The sequence below is a fragment of the Agelaius tricolor genome, unplaced genomic scaffold (assembly GCF_023055355.1).
Source record: "Agelaius tricolor isolate 1412-34295 unplaced genomic scaffold, bAgeTri1.0.p SCAF_32, whole genome shotgun sequence".
Classification (NCBI taxonomy): Eukaryota; Metazoa; Chordata; class Aves; order Passeriformes; family Icteridae; genus Agelaius; species Agelaius tricolor.
The window spans coordinates 3,907,013-3,932,476 of NW_027269292.1; the positions used below are offsets into that span (position 1 = coordinate 3,907,013).

Consider the following 25,464-nt stretch of genomic DNA (forward strand, 5'->3'; position numbering starts at 1 on the left):
CACTCATCTGTCTGTGTAAGCATGTGCAAGATGTTTTATTTCACAAGAATGAAAGCCAGCTAATTAACTCAAATTAAGTGCTGATGGGAAAAGTGTGCATGGACACTTAGCACAGAACAGAAATAACTTGCTACCTACTATCTTAATTTAAAAGCCTCAGTTTCTGGGTGCAACTTGGCAGAACTGGAATGTCCATGGCATTTCACCAAATAACCAATGACAGGGATGGCCCTGCTTTTCTCTAAACTTAGAGAATCACACCAGATGCCCTAGAAACTGCTGCCATATGCCCTTGCTTCATGGATTTTATTTTGCAAGCTACTACTTCCAAATTTGATCTGAAATCCAATGAAATATAAAGATTTTTAATTTGGTCTCCACCTATTCTGCACATGTTGCAAATCTCTTCTTCCTCTTCAGAGGGAATAGATTTTTCTTGCCTTAATCAATTTATGCCAAAGCATGAGGAGCACCAAGAAACATTTTGTACTCTTGTTAAGGGCTCTATCAAGAAACATGAAACGTGTTTATTTCCATTCCTTTTGTGCTGTATTACAAACACAGCCACCAAAACTGGGGGATCTGAAGGAGACACAACTTGGATTACATTGGGTTTGGGGCAATCTGGGTATTTTGCTGTTCCTTAAAATCTCCCAGACCTGCTGAATCATTTTGGATTCCAGTTTCTTTCCTGCCATTGACTCTGGACCAGATTCATTCACTGAAACACTGATGAGTGTGCCAGGCTCGTGTCAGGCCCCAGGGAAGAGCCAAATGGCACCAGTCACAGCACTACAGGATCACAGTAGGATTGCTTTACTGATTCTCTCTGTAAAGCATCTATTTCACCTCAAACCTAGCAATTATTTGTACATCATGACTAGACAGACTAGGCAAAGAAAAACTCCATTATGTGTGCCCAGACAACCAGGTAAACCCTTAAAACACATCCTTGCCCTACTGTATTTAACACACATCTCCTTTTACTGCTGCAGTTTGGATACCCAGCACTTACACAGTGCTTTTATTATATTCACTTTCAATATCAGGCTTTCAATATCATCCTGGCCAGGCCACTCTTACAGTGATACCACAGGGGCATGGTGTGTTCCACTCCCAAACACCTTTGGGATGTGCTGTTGTGACAGCAGCTCCTCTTGCTGGGAGGTTTTTCATTGCCTGGACACTCATTTTTCCTACTCTGGGTTAAGGTCCTGTGGGTGATGCAGAACTCATCCCTCCTTTGTAAATAACTGGAGGAAAGACGTCTGCCACCTCTTCCTGAGTGTGAGTGCATTCCCCCAGCAGCTCATGGCTTGCTCTTCTGCTCAGGGGAGTGTTTGCAATTTGCTTCTGGTTCAGGCCATCTGCACGAGGAGTCAGCATTTTCACTGTTTGTGTTCAGGCATATACATGGCCATTAAATCAGAGCACCAGCTTTTCCAATCTCCTGGCCAGCACCTTCAGAACTCCTGACTCCAAAGTGCCATTTATGGGGTCTTCTCAGAGCAGATTTACTCCTGTATGGCTAGTTGGGTAATATCCTTCTATCCTGTCCCTGACAGAAGTTCCTATTGGATGATTTAAGAGGGTTTTTTCCTCTATAAAATTTGATTATTGCTGTAACAAGCACAACTTCTGAAGTTCTCTCTATATTTCCATCAATACCACCCTAGGTCTGTAAGTGCATCTGGGTTCATTTTGAAAAAGGTTTCTCCTGAAATGTCTTTGCTTTTACTCATCTGCTGGAACAGCAATCCACAGTCTGCATCACTTTTTAATCAAAAAGCAATAAAAAAGGAAACATGTATCAGGCTCTGTTCTGCCTCCCATCCATTCAAAGGGAGCCAAGGAGAACACCTCCATCAACTGTTTTGGCAACTGGGACTGTTTTATTATTTCCTGCTTCTGAGAAATACTCAGCCAACAGGAATCACTTCCTGCTGGAGGCCTATAAGGAAGTTCACAAGCCAATTCCTCCTCACATTTCAAAGCAAATCACAGCTGATTCCCTCTCCAGAGAGTCAGGGGGACAAGTGTCTATTCTCCAAAGCCCTTTCAGGAAGGATGATCTGATCATTGAAACACTGCTGCCTACAAATAATTTGCTTCACCCAATCTCATCTTCCAAAGGAATTTCCACAGGGCCAGCTCATGAGACATCTCCACCAGCAACTATTGTGGGAAAATTACTCATCATAATTAGGTCAAAACCAGTTACCAGTTTCCATTAATTCATAGACTTCTTACTATAAACTAAAGAGCCAGGTTTCCCTAATTTATTTTTTCCATGCAATATAAACTTTGTTTCTCTCTTTGTCTGAAATCACCCATCGAGTTTAATGTTGAAGCTCCCATTCTTAAGCTTGTCATGTTTTAACCAGTCCTGGTTTTCGACTACAAATTCTTTCACAAAAAAAAAAAAAAACAAACAAAAAAACCACCAAAAAAACCCAAAACCAAGAACAACAACAACAAAAAAGCCTGTTTATTGTTCTTACCCCTGCTTTGGCAGCAATATACCTTAAATGCTTCCAAAAAAAATGAAAAAGGTAGGCTGTGCTAACATAAACAGATATATTTCTGAAAGAATCTGTCTGTCTTTTATCCCAGTGGGGAGGAGATGGAAATAATTTTCTCTAAGTGTGGGTTTCTGCATCTTTCTGTGTCTTTTAGCATCTGTGTTTAGAGTCCCCACAACTTTATCCCTGTCTCTGCAGTTACACTGGTCCTCCTCTCTGCCCCTTTCCCCTCAAAGTTCCTCAGAGTGCAGGTTGGGAAGCCCTGGGTCACAAGACAGGTTTTATTATTAAATTATTCCATGTGACAGACAGCTTGTTTACACAGGCCAGTACTGCATTAAAACACACTCAAAAAGAACACCAAGTACAGAGGGAAAAAAAGTCCTGTGAGAGACGAAATGTCACAGAAAGAGTATTTCTGAAAAAATTCTGGGGAAAAGGAAAATGGTATCTTACAATAATTAATAATTTCCCAGGGATGAAACTGCAGTCCATCGATATGTCCTAATCAGGAAAATCCTCCTTCCCATTGTGACAGATAAATGATGCCATTATTTCAACTTGAGCTTCCTTGAAAGCCTTGCAAAACCCATTCCTCATGCAAATAGCCTGTGCATTATCCTCATAGCAGCTCTCCATAGAATTGGAAATAAATGGCTGATCATATACAGAACATTGAGTGTAAAATAGTTTTTTTATATCAGACTTATCAGAATACTGAGTGACAACCCATTGCTTTCTTTTCTCATATCTCAGGAGTATGAGAAGCATGGTAAAATCTCTCCTAGTTATAGAGCTTGATGCTGTTACACACTGAAGAGTGATGGGGGTCCTTTGGGATGTTTCCTGGATTTTGCTGCTTTCCAGAGTGTACAAACAAAAATTTCTGCCTCAGCTGGAGTATTTGCTGTCTTTGTTGTTTTGCTGATTTTGTCCTTCCCACCAGCAGTCACTCTGGAAAAATTTTGAATATCTCTTCCAAAAAGGAATTCACACCCCTTTGAGTGCATCAGAACAATTCTCTGGTGTAGGCAAACTTTCAGTCTTCAACTGTACACACAAAAAAAGGCAGAAAGACTGAGACTTTGAAATACAAACAAAGCGCTCAAACCATGTGGAAAAAACAAACTGCTCTTGTACCAGCTAAACAAGGGAGCCTCTGTGATTGATTTAGAGAAACATGGGGCACAGGTTTGTAAGGAACACAGTAGGTGGCTTTGGCCAGGCAAGCTGACCCTGGAATTCCTTGCCCAGAAGAACCAAACCCACGGGACCAGCGCTGGTGCAGGTAGTGAGCAATGGGGTGGCCTGGGACAGACAGAAATTCAATGTCACAGGCCAAACACAGCCCATGGCTGGCTCAGAAAGCTCCCTGAATGGAAAATGCTCAGAAAGTGAGGGATTCTCTGGAGAAAGGATCAAGCTTTTCTCACTTCTCCTCAGGTGGTGCACCTGGCAGAGACAAAGCACAGGTGGGCCCTGCCTGAGCCACCACCCCCATCACCATCTCTAGGGCCTTCTTTTTTTTTCTTTAATTAAAACAAAATTACTCTCTCATTGCCAGCTGACAAAAATACTCTTAAAAAGCTATTTTTCCTCCCAGTTTTTTGCATTAGAGTGTAAGCTGTACTTGGAGGGTTTAAGTTTGCAGGTCAAGGCCCTCTGTAGGTACATCATGGGGTGAGGCCTTGACAAGCAGAACGTGTCACTGTCCTGAAACCTCCTTGTAACACTGTTGGAATCTCCAAGGGGCTTTTCTGATGTTCAACTGCTACAAAGTGTAAATGACTTTGTACTGCTGCATTGCTGGGAAATAGCAGCTCCAGAATATCAGCCTGGGGAGCAGCAGAGAGCTCCTGGCAGAGCAGGACAACGCCATTTCTTTATGGGGTGAACGCAGCATCAGGGGATCCCAGAGTCACTGAGGCTGGAAAAGCCCTCCAGGACCTTCAAGTCCAACCTGTGAGTGATCCTCACCTTGCCCCCAGCACTGAGTGCCATGTCCAGGCCTTCCTTGGACACCTCCAAGCCTCCCTTTGCAGCCCCCTCCAATTCCTCACCACCCTTTCCATGAAGAATTGTTTCCTGATGTCCAGCCTGAACTTCCCCTGCTTGAGGCTGTGCTTTGTCTTCACTGGCACTGAAACCAAAGTGAAAATTCCCACCATTCCAATGTGAGCAGAAAGGTGTGGGCTATTTTATTCACCATATTCCCACAAATCTTCAATTGAAAGGGATGATTATTTTGCAAGAGTAGAATTTTGCCTTGTGAAGATGAATTGTAAATAGTTATTATGTATATCATACTGCAACTCATTATTTCTGACAGGTCAATAGCATTTATCAGAGACACAAGAAATAGCAACTTTCATGTTGCATTTTGTTTATTCCAGAGAATAAATGTAAGAGAAAAACAAAATTGTATCAGCTGGAATATCCAAGATATTCACCTTTTTTTCCTGTGCCACCCCTCTATTATGACATGTTGATGTAGGGAAAGCAGAATGCCATTTCCAATGGTAAAATTTCCAATTATACCACGTCCGTCTGTGCTCTGCACAAGTGTTTACACTCCTGGAAACACTAATAATTGAAATGACAAGAGTTTGGCTGGACAAACACAGCTTTAAAACATTTGTTTAATTTAGAAAGACTGAGAAGTGACAACACTGACGCACAAAACAAGCTAACATTAATTTAAAAAAAAAACATTTCCAAAGCCCAGAGTGGTGAAAAATGAAGTGTGGAAAATCTCTGTGCCACAAAGGAGAGGAAGGATTCCCTTTGTCAGCACTGAACATTCATTCAACTCCCCACTAAAATTTACATTAATAAAAAAAAGAAGGAGAAGCAGAAACAGTCCTTTAATGACAGTGAAGACTATTTTTGGTCTTTTAATACAGTATTGTGGATTAAGGACTGGAAAGATTAGCAGACTAATACATATAATAACAAGGAACACCTCCTCAGGTGGCTCTAAGTCAGTCTCATGCTGCCATTCAGGGTCACAAGCTATTGTGACCTCAACAGCCCAAAATTTCTATCTGGAGGTAAATAAAATTATAGACTATTTACAGATTATTTAGAGATTTCAACACAAATTGCATTTAAGATAGTTTTCTTCCAGAAAATGTAATTTTAAAAATCAAACATCTCACCCACAATGCTGTTAAGAAAAAAGAAAGACAACTCATGGCATTCCATGTGAAAGTGCCAGTGGCTTTTATTCCAGATATGTTGTGCCTGTGAGACAGGAACTGGGCATCTTGGTTTAAAAAGGTTTTGAACAGTGGTTGAACAAACTTGTACAGAGAAATAATATTATTTAACTTGACTATAGCCTGATAACCATGAAAAATAATGTCTTTATCATTAATGACCACATAATTAGATGACATGAGGGAGAAAAATGAGATTTTTTTTTTTAGAAATAATAATAACAAAGAGTAACAAAATATGCAGCAAACATACTTGTGCTTTCTGTGCATTTTCAACTTCTGTAATAAATACTTTTCACTTTGTAAAGCACTCATGATCTGTTCTTTCCAAAACATCTGGACATCTTCTCCTTTCAAGACTTGAATTTATGAGAATGTCACTGATATCAGTCCTGGCAATGCTGGAACGATTGCAATTTTGTTTCATTCCCGTTGCCAAAATGCTGGCAGCATCATTCTGTCTTCCTGGGCAACGAAAAAAATCTCCATGTGCAATGAATAAAAGAAAAATGACCTTTGATATTTATTTTTGTTATTTTTACAGAAGATTACAAAATAAATGCAAAACTCCAAGAAGAGCCTGGCTTGCTGATGGTGCAGATTACAGCACCAGAATCAGAATTTTTAGAGATTCACACACATGTGGAAATTGTCAAAGCAGCTGAGTCAAAGATTTCCAGATTGTCAAAGCCTTCTGGAAACCACAAGACAGAGTTACATCTTCAGAAGAAACCAACACACCAAAAATGTACTTTAATAAAGTACATTTAATAAAGCACTTCTAAAAGCTCACTTTATGGCCTTCATTTCTTTGTCCAAATAGGATTTGAGCCCTTCAGAAAATCTGATTCCAGTTATTGATAGCGGCCCCTCCAAAATCTGCTTCCTCTTAGGAAAGCTTCCCCTTGGATTTATTGCTGCAGATTAGAGGCTGGAACAAAGGGAAATTAGTTTATTGAGATCTTCCTAATGGTTCCCAGCACAAAAGAAGCATCCCTGTGGTACAGCACAAACCTGTAACAGGATCCAGACACAGATTAATGCCACGAGCATCGGGCACAGCCTCACCCCCGAGGTGGAGGAGCAGCTCCAACAGCAGCACAACGGTTCTAGAAAAATTCTTAGCTCACCACAAATCTGCAGCATTAGGTCCAAACTCATCCACTTGTGTTTAAATATTCAAGAGCACTCTCAAATACCAGCTCATAAAATCAACGGTCTTCCCTCTGGATCCAACATTATGTGGAGTTTGCAGTTCTGAGTGTTTTTAGATTTTTCAGGCTTGTCAGTCAGCAGTGAAATGAGGAATCTCCCCCTTCGGAGTAACTTGCTAAGAATACAAGCACATATATGTTTTAAAAAAGGAACTAGTTACAAATGTATAAAAAAGATATTAAATATCTTCTTTCTATTTATTTATTTAATACATACATATATATATTATATAAATATAAACATATAGATATATACTTAATAAATATAAATATATACATATGCTATATATTTATTTTATCTGTTTATATGTTATATTTTTATATGTTATATTATATAAAACATACAATATGTGTTATATATTATAATATTCATTATATATTATAAAAATATATAAGAAAAAACTTCAGCCAACTATTTGTGTAGATTAATAAAGATCTGGGGGGAAAAAAACCCTAATCTTGTAATTTTGTTAAGTGTATATAATATGTGTTTATATATATATATATAAACACATACATAATATGTGTTTATATATAATATGTGATGCAAATCACGTATTAAAACACTGATAAAATTCCATTTTAAAAGCCTCAAATGAAGGCAATGACAAGACTTGGAGCAGCGTGGGCAGGGTTTGGATCACATAAGGGAGATCAGTATCCACTTGTTGGTTGCACTGCACAGGAACTGAGTCACAGAGGTAGATTCAATCATCCGGAACACTCTGGGCTCGGGCCCAGGGAGAATTTCCCAGCTGATATCTGTGCTTACACAGATCCCAGGCTGTCTCTGGATGGATTGGAAGTCTCTGACAGGGCATTGATCCCAGACACACCCTGTTCAGTGGGGTTTTAACGTGGATGGATATCCCAAACAGCTCCTCCGTGCCTGATCCTCTTATCCTCACTTGGGAAAGCCACGGAGTGGCAGGAAATAAATCTGATGGTGGCCGGGCTCTGGGACAGCACCATGGCACTGAGCCAGGGCAGGGCTGGACAGAAATCCTGCCCTGGGTCATGCCAGGGTCAGCCTGGCCAGGATTCCCTGCTGGAACACGGGGTGGGAAAATGGTAATGCCAGTTTGATGTGCTCAGTGTAAAGTGCTTTCTGCAGCACAGAGTGCTCCTTGGAGAACCTGCAGCAGATCCTGAGCACGCCTGACCTCTCTCCAACTTGTAAACAAGATGACAACCACAGGCAATACACATATATATACATAAAATAATTTTAAAAAATTAGGTCAGATGCTGCTGTTACAGAAATCTGTGGCATTTGGCGTAATAGAAAGGGGAAGAATAATGATGAAGAGAATCTTGAAAGCTTTGTTGCCAGCTTGCTGGGAGAAGAGAAGCAGTTTTCCTTGAGTGTGGAGAGCACCCTGGCTCTGAAGCTTCTCTTCTCACTCTTTCTTCTCTTTTCTCTCCGATGGCTTCTCCCTGGAATGCACTGAGGGGAAGGCAAAAGGGTGGGACCAGCCAAAAAACAGGAGAGCAAGTCTGTTCCTCCATGCTGTGCTTTTACACTGACATGTCAAAAGTTGTCCCTTGCAGATCTGCTCCCTGCAGATTCAAACTCTCACAGGGAATAATTTGCCCCTGAGGCTTCATAATTAGACATTCCTGAGGAAGAAATTTAACACAAGATTTTTTTTTTAGACAGCATTTAGATAAATTTATCAGAGGAACAGACTGTTTCACAATATTTGGGTCACAGCAGAACTGTGAGAGAGATTCTCCGGGTTTTCTGTGCAGGAAATGAGAAGGCGGAGAGGAGGAAGGAGCTGTAAAATGCTCTCTGGTTTTGTACACTGTGAGTTTAATGTATGTGAAAACTGAAACACCTTCATGCCTCTGCAAGGGAACACAGGCCTGCTGTCACCTGGAACACTTGTTAGTGCCATCTCAGATTCACACAGGAATGGGGATTTTAATACCCACAGTGGGCGCTTAAAGTGATTTAAGATCCAGGACTAAAATCATAATTATTTTGCTAACTTCAGGAAAAAAATTCAGAAACATCAGTGGTAACTAGGAATGCAATTTACCCCTAAAGTTTGCTACTGATTGAAAATAGTATTTGCAGGAATTATATACTCACTGTTTACTTTTTCTGTGCCCAGGACATTCTGTGCCCAGGTCAGTATCTGTTACTACATGTTCACCTCCAACATCAGAGAATCATTGAATGGTTGGGGTTGGAAGGGACCTTAAAGATCAGCCTGTTCCAACCATGGAACAAAATAGGCAGGGACACCTTTCACTAGACCAGGCAATATAAAAATATTAAAAAATTTATTTATATATATATAAAATATATCACCAGAAAATAATACACTGCAAGTGGGTCTTGGTTTCTGGCTGGCTGAACACAGGAACCCAGTCACCAACAGGTGGAACAAGAGAAACAGTGGGGAAAAAAGCTGGAATCTGAGTATCTGATCCTTATGGGAGAAGGATAAGATTGCTGGTCCCATTGCAGCCCCAAAGGCAGCTCTCCTGCCTGACAGAAATCTGCAGCAAGCAGGGGACAGCTGCACTTACCAGAGACACAAGAAATAGCAACTTTCATGTTGCATTTTGTTTATTCTAGAGAATAAATGTAAGAGAAAAACAAAATTGTATCAGCTGGAATGTCCAGGATATTCACTTTTTTCCTGTGCCACCCCTCTATTATGACATGTTGATGTAGGGAAAGCAGAATGCCATTTCCAATGGTAAAATTTCCAATTATACCACGTCCGTCTGTGCTCTGCACAAGTGTTTACACTCCTGGAAACACTAATAATTGAAATGACAAGAGTTTGGCTGGACAAACACAGCTTTAAAACATTTGTTTAATTGTAAATGCACTCAGGCCTCTCCTTAATATTCACAGAATTCCCAGAATCCCCAGGTTGTCAGAGCCTCCAAGGCCATCGAGTCCAGCCCAGCCCCAGCCCCTCACCCAAACCCTGGCCCCCAGTGCCACATCCAGGCTTTGTTAAACACCCCCAGGGATGGGGACTCCACCACCTCCCCGGGCAGAACATTCCAGAACTTTATCCCCCTTTGTGTCAAACACTTTTCCCTGCTCTCCAACCTGGATTTCCCTTGGTGCAGCTCGGGGCTGTGTGCTCTGGTTGTGTCAGAGCCCAGCCCCAGCTGAGCACAGGCCCCTTTCAGGAGCTGTGAGGGTGATGGGGGCACCCCTGAGTCTCCTTTGCTCCAGGCTGAGCACCCCCAGCTCCCTCAGTGGCTCCTCACAGGGTTTGTGTGTTCCCAGCCCCTCTCCAGCCTCGCTGCCTGCTCTGGATGAGTTCAAGTGTCTCAATGTCCTTCCCACACTGAGGGGCCAGAACTGGACACAGCACCCCAGGTGTGCCCTCACAGGTGTCCCCAGTCAAGATATTCCTGTTGATTTGAGAAACTGCTGCATCCTGAGCTGGCTGTGGGATGCACTTTGTGGTTGGAGAGAAGCCATAAAATCTTGAGAGCAGAGGGCAGTGCAGACCCAGCCCTCACTGTCCTGCAGGAGAGGCTCCCAGCAAGTCTGTGCCAGGAGCAGAGTGACACCAGAAAATGACAGCACCAACCAGGGAAGTGGAACTGCAGGTTCGAGGGAGGACAGGAGGTCATTAGCTGGGAACCTCACTGACCCTCAGCCTGCCTGCTCCTTGAAAACTTCCTGCATAATAACTCCAGGGGAGACCAATTCCAGTCAAAAGACTTTGCTTATCTTATTATCTTGTGTCCCAATTATTATGTCTTTTCCTACTGTCCTGACAGCTCCAGTCGATCCTGCTGTCAATGAACAATGCTGCTGCACAGATTGCTTTCATTATCAGTTTTCTTTTATTTTTCTCTATTTTTTCCTCCTTCTTTTTCATTTTACCTTCCCTTTCAAGGTCTTTTCTGACTTATCCTCTTCCTCTGTCCTGTTTCTTGCAGAAATTCCTCTGATCAACCAGCAATGCCAGTCTCCATCATTTAATTGCTGCCTTTTCAAACATTCACTCTGGATGTCTGCTTTGCTGCCCTTCACATTTTAGCTGGGCAATGCCACTCCTGCAAAGGCAGTTTGTTCACATCCTCCTGCATGTTCTCCCTTCAGGCTGTGTTAGCACAACCCCAGGTAACAGTGTAAAGTAAAGTAAGGTAACAATGAGACTACTGGGACACTGATCTGGCTCCCATCATGGCTGATATCCCCTCTGAGTGCTCCTGCACTGCTTTCTCTGCTTGCAGCTGCCATTTCTTTACTGAGGATATTATTATTATTATTATTATTATTATTATTATTATTATTATTATTATTATTATTATTATCTGGGGCAGAGACCACCCCTCTGCTCTGTGTTTATGAGGTCTCTGATGAAACCAAATTCTGCTTCATTCTCTGGTTTGCAGGAGCTGTGATATTAAATAGCTGACATGTGAAAGGAGTGGGCTGGATTTGATGGAAGATCACCTGATGTATATAATTGCACACAATCACAATCACAGCAAGAACTGGGTTGGTTTTGCTCGTGCTGTGCCAAGGTGAATCCATATGATAATTGTCACATTTTCATAGAATTATAGAACCAAAAAATTATAGAATTACAGGATGGTTTGGGTTGGAAGGACCTTAAGGATCACCTTATCCACTCTCCAGCCGTGGCAGGGACATCTTCCACTGTCCCAGGCTGCTCCAAGCCCAATCCAGCCTGGCCTTGGGTACTGCCAGGGATCCAGGGGCAGCCCCAGCTGCTCTGGGCACCTGTGCCAGGGCCTGCCCACCCTCACAGCCAGGAATTCCTTCCCAATATCCATCCAACCCTGCCCTCTGGCAGTGGGAAGCCATTCCCTGTGTCCTGTCCCTCCATCCCCTGTCCCCAGCCCCTTTAGGCTCTGCAAGGGGCTCTGAGCTCTCCCTGGATCCTTCTCCTCTCCAGGTGAGCACCCCCAGCTCTCCCAGCCTGGCTCCAGAGCAGAGGGGCTCCAATCTCGTGATTAACTCGGTGTCCTTCTCCAATTTCTGGAACAAGCACAGTTATTTGTAACATACTTTCAGATGTTTCTCATTGCAGAGAAATAAGTTTTCAAGAAGAATCACAACATTGGCAGTTACTATGCACTTCTACACATAAATATTCATTCCCCTGTCCCTTTCACATGCAGTTTTAAATCTCAGTTTTAAAAGAGGTAAAGTTTTCACGCAGGAAATCGACGGAAAATGAATATACTGGTAATTTAACTCTTTCCCCCCCGTTTTTAAATAGAGAAAACTTTGGAATTGCCGGTCCAAGGCAGAGCGCGTTGCGCCCCCTGCTGCCCGCGGGGGGAACTGCGTGTGAGTTCCCCGAAATGCCCCAAATTGTTCCCGTCCATTCCCGGTATTGGAAACACAGAAAGGGACAAAATCCAAATATCCAAATATCGGCAGATCTACCGAAGGATTTAAACCAGAGGAAATAAAGCTCATTAAAGCAGCGTGCCTTGAAGGGAAGAGCTCCTTGTGAAAGAGAGGAGGAAAAAGCAGGCTGTGACAAATGGAAAAATTATCAGATGTAAATACAGAAAATGAAGTCAATCTTTTTCTGTTGGTTTAGCAGTGGTACTTTGCCCTTCGGCACTGTGTATTTGGTAAATAGTCTGAGCAGGATACTCACAGCGTTTTCTTTCTGAGAAGAATAGCATGTTCCCAATTGTTTAATGTTGTGGCTAAAATTCATGTTTCAAATACAAACAGAGAAATTTCATAAAACAAAAACAAACAAACTATTGGAGATCCCAGCAGTAAGAGCTTGACATAACCCAACTTCTCTCAGAGCTTCAAATGTCCCTCACTCCCCCTCACAGGCTGTGAGTCAGCAGGGGAGGAGGATACTTAGATTAGAAACACCAAACTGTGGAACAATCATTACACAAATGTTATTTTGGTTGCTCTTCAGATGCTCCTGCAGTTAAAATCTGCTAAATTAGGAGAACTGCAGTGATCAGAACCTCAGCTGATACCTGTCAAGTTCTGACTTGATGCTCCAAACTTGCAGTGCCACAACAAGGCTTTATGCCACCCAAAAATCTGATTTATGACCCCCTTGTCACAAATAAGAAGAGGAATCATCATTTCAGCCTTCCTGCAGAGCTGGCACTGAGCACTGTCTCTGCTGCCTTTGGTTAACTGGTAATTGGAAGACAACAGGAATCAGATCAAACAGGACCCTGAAGTCCCAAGTTTCAGGCCAGATCATCATCTGTGTAAGCTGGCATGAGGTTGGTACATCACTGGGGGCACATTCCAGTACCAATGTCACTCCAAAATGGATCATTTTGCCCTGGAATGATTTTGCTATAACTATCAGGAGTCTTTGGTACACAGAAATGTCCACGCTCCAGTGACAAACACGAGCCTCGGAGTGACAGTTCTATTATTCAAACCAAATTTGCATTCCAAATATCCTCATCCTCTACAGATGCTGAGAATACTGTTTTCCCCAACACCATGGGTCCCAGCAGGAGATGCTCTGCAGAAGCAGCCAGAGAGGAGCAGAAATTGCCATCTGAATTCCTGCATTATGCCCCCAGAGCAACATGTGATGCTTGTTTCAGCCTTTATTAGCAGAGACACAAGGAAGCTTTTATCTTTTGTTTACTGGGATGGGAATAAACACAAAGAGTTAATATGTAACCATCCTTTTGTGGGTTTTTAAGGGCAGAGCCCTGGCCTGGGGGCACTCGGCACGTCGGGGACTGGCAGGATGCATCCCCTGGCACTGCTCGGGTGCCTCGTGGCTCTGAGCCACTGCGCTCTCGCGTCCAAAGGTGAGTGCCTTCCACCTGCTAGGGACAGCCCCATCCTCAGGTGGGAATGGGGGACACCGGAGGAAACAACGGGATTTTAAAGCCTCTAGATAATCCTGGTCGAGTGTTTTGATCAGGGCTTTTCTCGGAGAGCTTTTCTTCTCTTTTCGCTTTCCATTTTTTTCCTCTGTCTCTTCCTGTGGTGAGGTGAGTGGCTGTGTACAAAAGCATAAGACGAAGGAAAGCAGAAGAAATGCAGACAGATGTTGTGGGACCCAGCTGCCGGGGTGCCAGGGGGGAACTGTGTGTGCCAGGAATTAACCTGCTCCATCCCTGCTCACCCCTCCGTGCCTGCACAGCTCCCGCCTCGCTTTTCTCCTCCTTTCCCCTACACCCAGAGCTCCGGGCACTGTCTCATGTCTCCTCTGCCTGTGTTTGCCATTTATCTCTCCATCCTGAGCTCCCTGTCCCTCTGTGCTCTCCCCTCGATGGCAGCAGGAGCCTCTCTCCATGTGCTCAGCAGGAGCTCAGGCTGCACCCTCTGTTCCTCCCTCACTGTTCCCTCCTGTTCTCACCCTCTGGCTGATGAGCTGTTCCTGCTGGCATCGTGTTAAAGCCGTTTGGGAAGCAGAGCTGCCTCATGGAACAGAGGGTCTGCCCCAGTGAACAGAAAAGTTGGGGGGAAAAAAGGAATTTAATTACAAGAAAAAATACCTGATTTCAGGCTGACCCCCACCAAATGGATTTGGATTAAAAATGAAAGGCATTTCTTTGCTACTAAGTCCTTCTCACCCTGTTTTGTCCAAGGCAATTTACTGCAATTGAATTCACAGAATTCACAGAATCACCAGGTTGGAAGAGACCTTCAAGGTCATGGAGTCCAACCCAGCCCCAACCCCTCAACTAAACCCTGGCCCCCAGTGCCACATCCAGGTTTGTTAAACACACCCAGGAATGGTGACTCCATCACCTCCCTGGGCAGAACATTCCAGAACTTTATCACCCTTTCCATAAAAACCTTTTTCCTGATATCCAACCTGTATTTCCCTTGGTGCAGCCTGACTCAATTTGTGCACACCTTCATAAATCTATTTTGGAGGAAAAGTAAATTTTAGTTTAAACAGCGACACCAAATCTAACTGGGACCATTGGTAGAGCTGCTGAGGAGAAGAAGAACACCACATTTTTTTCTGGCTAATACTTATGGCAGCCATCAGCTGCCTCAGGAAAACAAAAGCTCAGGGCAGGGAGATACTAGAACTCATAACAATAGAGAATCCTCTGCTTCAAGCTGAGAAATCAAAACAACTCCAGGTTCTAACTGGAGAGTTAACTCCAGGTTAATCAAAACAACTCCAGGTTCAAACTGGAGTTTGCTAACTGGAGAACCTGCAGCAGATCCTGAGCACGCCTGACCTCTCTCCAACTTGTAAACAAAACCTCTTGTAAATTCCTTTCCTCCAGTCTGTCCCAGGCCACCAGAAGTGTTGTTTGCCACACTCAATGTAGACAAAAAGGTGTATGAAGTGGGTGAGGAAGTGGAGTACACGTGCCGGCCCGGGTTCATGCCCAACAGTGGGCAGAGGAAGTACACGTGCCTCCCAACGGGCAAGTGGGCCTTCAACACCCTGCTCTGCCTCCGTGAGTACCCAGCACCTCCTGCCCCTGTGTGAAAGGGGCATCTGAAAGGGCATTCCATCATCTGCAAGAGGAATTGGAGGGATTTCAGCAGGTCTCCCTCCACTGGTTCTTCCCTCTCCTGTTGGAGGATAGCAGTGTGTGGTGAGGGGTGGTGATGGAAGGGGTCTTCCCATCTGTGTCCCACAGCTGCCCTTCACCCCCAGCTCTCAGTGGAACAGAAATTACACTGAGGCTGGATTTCCACTGGAAACTTTTGACCCTACGCTTTCAGGGTCTGAGTTTCTTCAGCGTTTTAATACCAGCAGAGGTTCTGCCAATATGTAGGACACATTTTTCATTCCCAAATGTCACGTACACAGATGGGGATGGAGACTGGAGCTGGACAGGGGGAACCCTCATCCACCCCAGCCCAGCAGTGCTCATTCTCTAACAACATGTGCTGCTTAACCCGTGCATTTATTGCATCCTCAAATGCATTTCCATCATTTCATTGCAGACAACTTACATTCCTCAGGCAATTGAGTATTAAAAGTATTTTATGTTTGTACAAAAACTTGTATTTTGATGGAAATGTAGAACAGCCAGACTTGTGGAATGTAGTACTTGGGAGTGGAGAAATGTGAAAGACACCAGGATGAACTTTTATGATCTACTTGTTCCCACTATAATGAAATTATTATGTCATGCCTCATGAAATAATATGATCCTTTTTTAATATTTAATAAACAGCAAAGAGATGTCCCCCTCCTCCACCCCTGCAGAATGGGAAAATGGATTTTGAAGAGTTTCAGTACCAGAGCACTGTAACTTTTTCATGTGATCCAGGGTAAGTGTTCCTTTCTCCTGCTGCTAAATAAACAGCATAAATTACATTGTAGTATCACCCACTGCCACACTGCAAGACAGAGAACACTGAAAACTGCACATAAAAACTCCTCTACATTTCAGAAATCATAAAAAAGCCTGTCTGGTGATCCACCTCTGTTCAGTCTTGGCTGTAACATTATGGAGCTTTGCTACTCCAAAGAAAAGTCTTACAAATATGGAAACCACCAAAATAGCAGAGATTTTATGCAAAAAATTTATTCTGGACTGCTGTCCCCTGCTTTTCAAATCCTCTTATTACATCATGAGATGAAATCCTACAGCAGAGAGTAGATAATCTCTATCAAAGTTATGCTGTTGGGCTCTGAGGACTGGAAATTGTGTTTCTACGCCTTTCCAAGCTCAGTAAATGAAAACATGATGTTAATCCTAACTTACCTGCAGTAAATTCACTTTTCCTCAGGGCTACGTGTTAGCTTTAGGAAAAAGGATGAATTTAAAAAAATAATAGTTCTGGTAAATGTAGGGAAGCATTTGATAGTAGCATGTATTTAATTGTCCTTGGGTAATTAATGACAAAACCAGGCTTACCTGGAAGGGGACAGGTGAGACAGCCTAGAGCTCACTGAAAAGTGTCAACAGCCTCAACAACCCCCTTCTGTAAAAAAGGAGCAAGATAAGGAATAAATAAATTCAACTATGACACCAAGTGTAGCAATGGGACTTGATTTGGTTTTGTTAATTCTAATTTACTGGTGTTCAGCTGTGTGATATTGAAATGCCAGACTCATGATGGGTATTTCTTTAAAACTCAGAGTAGATGCTATTTGTGTGAATACAGAGGATGGGAGAGAAGTGTGTAATGTGCATATGGATTTGAAATGTCTGAGATTAAAATATAACAATGCACCTTGGTGACTTTAGTTTTTAAGAGCACTGAATTCTTTCCAATATTTGATCCTAATTGCCATAATTAACTGGGAACTCCTCCCAAGAAAGCATGCCATTTGCATTAGCAATCACAGATCAATATTTGCTATTTACATACATCCATAGTATTAATCACTTGTAGAAATTAATATGTAAAACAGAATATAAAGTTGAAACAACAAAACATCTTGTTGTACCACGCCTACTGCCTGGGTCTTTGCAAGATTTGGATATTAATAGTTTTTCAGATCTGATTCTAAACTTCCTCTGAGGTCAGGAACTGTTAAACTAGAAAAGGATTTCAGAGCTGGATTCTTAATTCTGTGTATAGAAATGGCAGATGATTGATTGATCTCCCTGCTCTGATAACCAGGTCTGTTTGTTTCCAGCTACAACCTTGTTGGGTCAAGAACAAGCCAGTGCATGGCAGATGGAAAGTGGACTGGAACTTTTCCCCGCTGTCAACGTATGTGTTTCAATAAAAATTAAATATCCTTATTCTTATTCCAGAAATATTCCTTTGCATTGCTCAAAATTATATATACTCTTATTCAGAAGTCCCCTCTGTGCAAAAGCTGGTTGGGAAAAATCAAGCAGAATGCTGCATATTTGGTTTTCTATGTGTGGGTTTTAGAGAAATATAGCTGAAAGGTCTGAACAAAAGGTCGGGATCAGGGATGCTATTTACAGCTGGAGGTAAGATGCTTATCCACTCAAATTCCTCCTCCCTGTGTATAAAAAGAGGATATTGTCATGCCTTTGGACTTATGCAGGGTTTTGCCATAACCTATCCTGCAAAAACACTTGACTGAAAAGCAGTAATATTAGCTGAAAAATCCAGCAAAAATCATGAATTCCATACTCTGAGGCCCCTCTGACACTTTTAACTTAATTTATATTTTGCCAGCTGTGATTCCATGTGGGTTCATTTAGTCATAAGAATGTTGCTCCTCTGATTCCACAATTATTTTCTTGTTAAGATTTAATTTTCTGAATGCTTTTTTTTCTGGATGCTTTAAACCTTTTTCTGAATTTTCTGAATTCTGTGCTTTTGTAGCTGTGACTTGTGCACCTCCCTCGCTCCCGGAATTTGGGGTCATCTCTTTCCGTCGCCTACATCCTGGAAATGTCTCTTATTTCCTGGACACAGTCCAGTTTGAATGTGTCCCTCCTCTTGCCCTGATTGGGAATGAGACAGCCACCTGCATGGCCAATGGCACCTGGAGCAGCATTCCAGTGTGCAAGGGTGAGTAACTCACTTTTATCCACACCAAAAAACATTCCTGAGAACTGCAGATACAAAACTAAATCAACAACAATATTTTAATTTTTTATACAACTGTAATTGCAAACATACAGCACAATCCCTCTGCAGCTGAATTCTGCAATCATTCAGGCTCATGGATCAAGGAGATTGCTAACCCATGGCACATAACATGGGATTGACAAAACATTTGCTGCAGGTGTAAAGGTTATATAAACAAACCCTGCTAAACATGGTGCACAGTGGGGAACCTGAGCCTGGCCTCCAGTGTGCAGCCAACATTTGATTCTAAGTGCTCAGATTCACCTAAGCCTTACCCTCAGTCCTAAAAACTTCCCTGCTTTTACCATGTTTAAGTCATGTTATAACCACAGATTGCAATGGATGTGTATTTAAAACAAGGAATGTTTATTTATTTGTTGTGGTTTTTAAGCTGTCTTTCCCCTGGCTGTGTTTCCTGTGAAAGAGGCAGCAGTGAACGCCCATGAAAGTTTTTCTACATTTTTCAGGTTTATAGCTGTCTTTTTGACCTGTGACTCTGCTAAAGCTTTGTGTTTGGTTTTGTCCCCTAGCTGTCACCTGCCCCACTCCAACAGGAATAGAAAATGGGTTTATAGATTTTGCTGTGCGCAGAACCTACCACTACAATGAGAGCGTCAGCTTTGGCTGCCAGACCGGCTTCGTCATGGAGGGACCCAAACACTCCCGCTGTGAGAACACTGGGAACTGGTCCACAAAGCCAGTCTGCAGAGGTGAGCACACCCATCCCCAGGAACCAGGGACCAAACTGAGCTCCTCCACCTGACCACGGCTCTGACTGAACAGCTGCCCCTTCTTGGGACTTCTGCTGCTCAGAGTAACCCCAAGATGCGTTGGAAAGTCTCTTTTCCCTGGCAGTCAAAGAAGGAGAACTCTGAATTCTCAGAACTCTTCTATTTTCATTCTCAAAGTCTCTTTTCCCTGGCAGTCAAAGAAGGAGAACTCTGAATTCTCAGAACTCTTCTGTTTTCATTCTCAAGGTTGTTTATTGTTTTTTATCTATAAAATTCTTTCTCTGGCCTGCTGAGGTCCATTCAGCAGGTCAGACAGAGGCACACTGTGTGTTATCTTTTTATACTAAAAACTACGTGTACAATATTTACCATAACTTCCCAATACCCATCACCTGTGTTAGACACTGAGCTTCTACTCTAAACCAATCCAAAAGTGCCAACATCACAGCAGAAGATGGAGGCCAAGAAGGAGAAGGAGAAAGGCTGGACATGCCCAGATCCCTCCATCTTGCCCTCTGAACCCCCATTCTAAAACCCCAAAAAATCTATTTTTCACCCTGTGACAGACTAACTATTATTCTACTGAGACTTTCATGGCTTGCAGATCCTTATATAAGGTTGGTAGTTTTTTCCATGGGTCATAATCAAGTCACAGGGATCTTGGGCTCTGTGCCAGGGTCTCTGAGCCCCCTGGCAGGGGTTCAGGCAATCCAGGACAGCCAGAGGGGATGTCCTGAATTCTGACAGTCACTCCTTTGTGCAAGAGCTGTGCTCAAAAGGAAGCCAAAAAAAGGAATTGCAAGGCCCTGATAATCTAAGCCCACTCCCAACACTGAATGTTGTATGACATTGATGTATCTGGATTGACTTCAATAATCAGCCATGTAACTTTACTCTGTCTGAGTATTTCCTCTCCTCTTCCTACTTCATGTCATTAGAAATTACACTGAGGCTGGATTTTTACTGGAAACTTTTGACCCTATGCTTCAGGGTCTGAATTTCTTCAGCATTTTAATACCAGCAGAAGTTCTGTCTGCATATAGGGCACATTTTTCATTCCCAAATATCACATACACAGAATTCTGCTGGGATCTGATCTACCCCCTTTCCAAACCTGCTCCTTATAACTGGATTTTTTTTCCAGCACCATGTAAAATACCAGTAAAGAAAGCTGTAGTATTGTACAACGGTGAGAAGAAGAGAGTTCAGAACGACCTGAAGGATGGCATTCTGCACGGGGAAACTGTATCCTTCTTCTGCAAGAACAAGGAAAAGTCCTGTGCCTACACTGTAGATGTGGCATGTGTGGATGGCAACTTCACCCTCCCTGCCTGCTTTAAAGGTATGAGGCAGGCTGCTCCCAAACCAGCACCTGGTGGGGGAATTACAACTGCTTGATGTGGGGGACAATGCCATAATTCATCTTCAAGCCCTACTTGAGTGGCTATTTGAATTACTGGGTGTTTGAGTTATTGGGTATTCTGGAAGAAAATGGCCTGAAGAGAGAATGCTCAGCAAGAATTTTCCTTTGGTTGTGTCAGAGCCCTGCTTTAATTCCTGTCCTGTTCTAGAAGATGTTACTTAAAAGTGTTACTAGCCCAAAGAAAAGGCCAAATGTAAAACATTCTGGGATTTCCCAAATCCTCAGGGACAAAAAGCCTGAACACTGCTGCAGGTTTGAGAACCTGACATATTCCCTCCTATTCTGGTGAATTATTTACACCTTCTGCTGATCAGGAAAACACTTTGGACCAAGAGTGTTGAAAAGCAGATGAGAGCTGTGGGGAGGAGTTGATGCTGGAGGAAAAGCTTCACAGGCACTCAGGCTTTTAGAAGAAATAAATAGACATTACCAACTTTGCTAGCAAGAGGAAATGTTTCACACTTGTTTTGTTAATATTCCTTCCATAGAATTTTCCTTGTAAGTTTTAGTTTCATTTCTAAGCAAAGGAAAAGCCTGTCCACAATGAAAACATCTCTCCTCACATTTGGCTTCTGATGCACTTAGCTCAGCTTTATTAAGATAGAAAATAAAAGTGCATTTCTTCCAACAGTTTCACTATGATGCAAAGATTGCTCACCTTGCTGTTGTTTTTAGCTGTCATGTTATAAGAAATTAACCCAAGTTCTTCACTTGTCTTCAACAGAACGTGGCTTTTTCTCAACTCTGGTGAAGAAAGACCCCTCAGAGATGAAAGCATGTGAAGATGAAGCCTGAAGCAGAGAAAATAACCCAGTACTAAACTTCTGCCTTACTGAGACAGAATATTCCACATAGGAGAGAAAAACTTAGGTCCTGTGAGTGTAACTTGGGTCTTGTAAATGTAACTCAGGTCCTGTAAGTGTAAATTTCCAGGTGAACTCTGGAATCTGTGAATGCTTTCTTCCCTCCCACCATCCCCTCCACTCTCTTCCACAAGCTACAACACAACATTTCAGCCATTAACTTCCACTCTCTTGTCTCTGCCTTCTTCCAAATCCCTGCACTAGGGCTTCTCTCTCCACATTTCCAACATTTATGCAACTGTAAATGACCTCCTCAATAGCAGTTGCTTTACAATAAAGTGATTTTCAGCCACTAGTGTGTTCTTATTTAATATTACCTAATCATCAATCAGATCCTTTAGCTCTAGACTGATTTATAGCAAGAGGCCTTAATCATTAGTAATTACTGGGTTCTGATTCCATTACCACTCCCCTGTGACAGGGAGTGGACCTTTAATTATAGATAGAGGGCCATGAGCCTGGGATTTTCCAGAATTTACGTAAGTAGAAAGACTGAGATTTCCAAATGAGTTTAGAAGCCAAGAATCCAACCATGATTTAAACATCAACAACATCAGATAAAGGGTTTTTTAATATTTCTTTAAAAAAATGCTTCAGTTAGTAAGACTATTTACATTTTAGAGATTCTAACTTCACCTGAAACTTTTAAACCACTGTTAATTTTTACCTCTGTTTCAATATTACACAACATAATTGCTTCAGTTTTGGGGTTTTTTTTGTTGTTGTTTTTTTTAAGAGAACTGTTACCATTGAGCAATAGTTCTGATCTCTGATCATTAAGTAGCTCTGAAGTAAACTGTACTTTTAATTTGATTTATGATACAGGCAGCTTACTGGTATGATCCAGTTTGGCAAGTTTTGTGCTTATGTCTGTATTTTCATTCAGAAAAAGTAATTATAATTTCAACATACTAGAAAGTGATACAGAAATATTTGTGGTACACTTACAATAAATTGTCATGAGTCATACAGGGTTCCCTCTGCAGTTTAAAAGCCTTTTCTTTGATAAAAAGCATGAGCTCCACAGTAAGTAATAATCCACTGCAGAAGTTTTAAAAGGACCATTTAACATTAAGATCAAGCTACTTGTAAGATGGTAGAGCTGCCATTAAAGAACTCTAAACATATTCTAATTATCTTTTTTCCTTGTTTTTTTTTTTGGTAAGGCTGCATATGAATATTTTAATAGTATGACTGATATAATTCATCCTTATGCTTCCTATTTTTAAGGAGAGATCGAGGCAGCTATTATTAAGTATTTAGTACTTTGTACTCAGCAACAATTTAATTTTCTATGCAGAGACAGAAAATTCATGCTGGCAACTGAAGTGGGCATTTTGTTGCAGCGTGTGCCATATTTTGGTTGAACACATTCAGGTGGGATCCTCAAATGAAGTTTGCAGGCCAAGATACCCATAAGTCCTTCTAACACAGACATAGCTCAGCTGGCACCACAATGAATTTGGAAATCCAGTCTAAATGTGGTGTGGATCCATCTCTGGGATCAGGATGTTCAGGACAGGTGCTGAGATACCAAACCCAGTTTAATATTAACTCGTGTGTCACAGCAAACCCTGTGAAACTGGCATAAGCAAACTTAGCATTCACTGCCACCCAAATGCAGCTTGTCCCTGAAATGCCTTGTGTTTTGCACAGAAACAGCTGCCCTGGGAAAACTGAGGTTTTTCTAAGGAAGTTTTCCCAGTTCTACTTACCCATACAGCAGAAGAATGACTGAACAAATCAGCTGGCCCTGCTTCCTCACTGGATGTGAAGCACTGCAACACTTGAAAGGATCACCCTTAGGAGCCAATGTTCACATGCTGAATTTATTATCTACTCTCCTGAAGCAAGAAGAGGGAGAAAAAAAAAAAACCTGTGACCTGTTAACTCTTTGAAGTAGTGAGGTGTTTGTGAATCACAACTTTCCAGACATGAAAGATTTGCTCAGAAGGGCTGAAAAATAATGTCTTGCAACTTGAAGTGTTCCAGAAGCTGGTATGAGGCAGTGAGACCTGCTTTCTTTTTTTTTCTGTATTTTTGAGATGTTTGATAAAATGCCTTAAGCTGTGTTCATGTTGCTTGTGGCAACCTGCTGAGACAGTTAAAGAGATAAGAGAATGTGGTAAAATGTGGGGGGAAAAAAGATTATTGACTATATTTTGCTTAAATGACCATATTTTTACAATTCAAATTGGGAATTTGTTCTGTATTTTGGTTGGGATATCTTTGTGTTCTGTATCAGTGTGTCTACAGTGATTTCCTCAGGAGGCTCAGGGCACATCAGTGCTCCTCATGTCCAGGCTGCAGCTTTGGATGGAGACAAGACCTCAGTCATTTCCTCAATCTTGTGGTTTTCTTTCTGTTTTTTTGGACAGAAGTTATGCAATTGTCAAATCACTTCATGTAGGCTCCAACCTCTGTGGCCACCCTGCTCTGCCTTGGGAAGCAGACCCAGAAACTGGATCTACTCCCTCTGGAAATTTCAACTGGAGTAGTGGTTCCAGTCATTGATTTTGCTTAGCCTTGTGCTCTTTTAGATCATGTTCCAGCAAATTCAGTTTTTCAAAGTACTTTGTGATGAGTATGAGAGAGATACACTCAAATCTGAAGGCAATGTGCAGAAACACAGCAGCCTTACTCTGCTGCAAGGATCTACCATGGATTTAACACAGATGAGAAGTGTCCCATGTTCCAATATATATCAAATGACAACTATTTTAAATCTGGAATTTCAAGATAATAAATTATCCTTGTAATGTACTCTTGAGATTCTACCATGGTTGAAATACTCCATCAGTGATTTTTGCACTGCTTCTGTGCAAATGTGGGTTTAAGGCACTCTGAGCCCCGGTACAGCTGTCAGATCTATCACCCAATGAGCCCTAACACAGAATCATTCCTGCTGAAGATTAGCTGAGAAATCAAAGAAAACAGCCAATTTCCTACTGTACATGTAAGGGTTTCTTGTTTGATCTCTATGTGCATCTGAATCAAACTCAGAAGTGTTGAAGAGTTTGTTTGTTCCAGATAAAAGCGCTTTAGATGCTACAACAGAGCAAAGCCCATGACAGATTTTGGGGAAAGAGAAATGCACGAATCAAAGAGGTCAGAGGGTTTATTTGGGATCGTACATACACACAGACACTTCATTCTCTCAGGAAGAGACTGAGCAGCTGAAGGATTTCTCTAATTCTTTTGGATTAATTGATGTTTTTTCGAAATGGCTACAAAACAAGTACAACTCATGGGTTTTGTGCAGAAGTGTCAGGCATGTGCTTTGAAATTCTTCTATTCCACAACACCCCCTCATGTTCTCTGTCCTTGGGATAGGACAACCCAAAACCCATCAGCAATATGGAGCATATTTAATGTTTTAAAGTGAGCTCAAAATCTCTCTATTACCTACAAGAATATACTTGAACAGATTTTACTCAGAAACTGTGAATAAAATTGGCTCTGCAATTATTGAACCTTCTCCTGAAATTTCATTCTCATTTTATCCACTCATATTCCTGGCACCCACCCCCCACTGCTCAGGCTCAAAAGCTACTTCTGATTTATTGACCTCAGGGTGGCAAATATTTCTCACTAAGCTCTGAATAGAAACATTTTTCCCCCAAATGTTGATCATAATGAAGATACAAAAATAGATACAGCCAATATCCAGCCAGCAGGAATAAAATACCACATCACAAAGAACCTGTTCATGGAGTCCAACCCAGCCCCAACACCCCAACTAAACCCTGGCACCCAGTGCCACATCCAGGCTTTGTTAAACACAAGGGATGGTGACTCCCCCACCTCCCTGGGCAGAACATTCCAGAACTTTATCACTCTTTCCATGAAAAAAGTGCCACAACATCCCAAAAAACTCACTTCCTCTCAAACCAGGACACTCCCCCACTGCTGCTGTACCCTCACTTTTCTAGTCCCAGCTCTCCTGTACTCACAAGGCACCAAGTCCATCCCCTGAATATCAAGGACCTGGACCCATCCCGTTAAATTCATAGCACAGAATCGTAGAAT

The 25,464-nt window shown here is 42.1% G+C and overlaps 1 protein-coding gene across 2 annotated transcripts; it reads left to right on the forward strand.

Annotated features, from left to right (window-relative positions):
• The first annotated feature begins 13,581 nt into the window (after positions 1-13,581).
• On the forward strand, positions 13,582-21,727 carry APOH (apolipoprotein H). 2 transcript variants are annotated; one of them, XM_071451385.1, is made up of 8 exons: positions 13,616-13,737; positions 15,181-15,357; positions 16,087-16,183; positions 17,502-17,578; positions 18,170-18,358; positions 18,949-19,128; positions 20,294-20,491; positions 21,297-21,727. In XM_071451385.1, exons 1-8 carry the CDS (start codon positions 13,674-13,676, stop codon positions 21,365-21,367), a joined length of 1,053 nt encoding a protein of 350 aa, XP_071307486.1. In that variant the 5' UTR covers positions 13,616-13,673; the 3' UTR covers positions 21,368-21,727. The 2 variants fall into 2 exon arrangements, with proteins under 2 accessions (XP_071307487.1, XP_071307486.1); XM_071451386.1 differs by lacking the exon at positions 15,181-15,357 and having other exon boundaries at positions 13,582-13,737.
• The last annotated feature ends 3,737 nt before the right edge of the window (positions 21,728-25,464 follow it).

Excerpts from the sequence above, each read along its gene's own strand:
- APOH (XM_071451385.1), top strand. The coding sequence starts at position 13,674 with ATGCATCCCCTGGCACTGCTCGGGTGCCTCGTGGCTCTGAGCCACTGC. Across the intron at positions 13,738-15,180 it reads CTGCGCTCTCGCGTCCAAAG|TCTGTCCCAGGCCACCAGAA; the intron begins GTGAGTGCCTTC and ends CCTTTCCTCCAG. Across the intron at positions 17,579-18,169 it reads AACTTTTCCCCGCTGTCAAC|CTGTGACTTGTGCACCTCCC; the intron begins GTATGTGTTTCA and ends GTGCTTTTGTAG.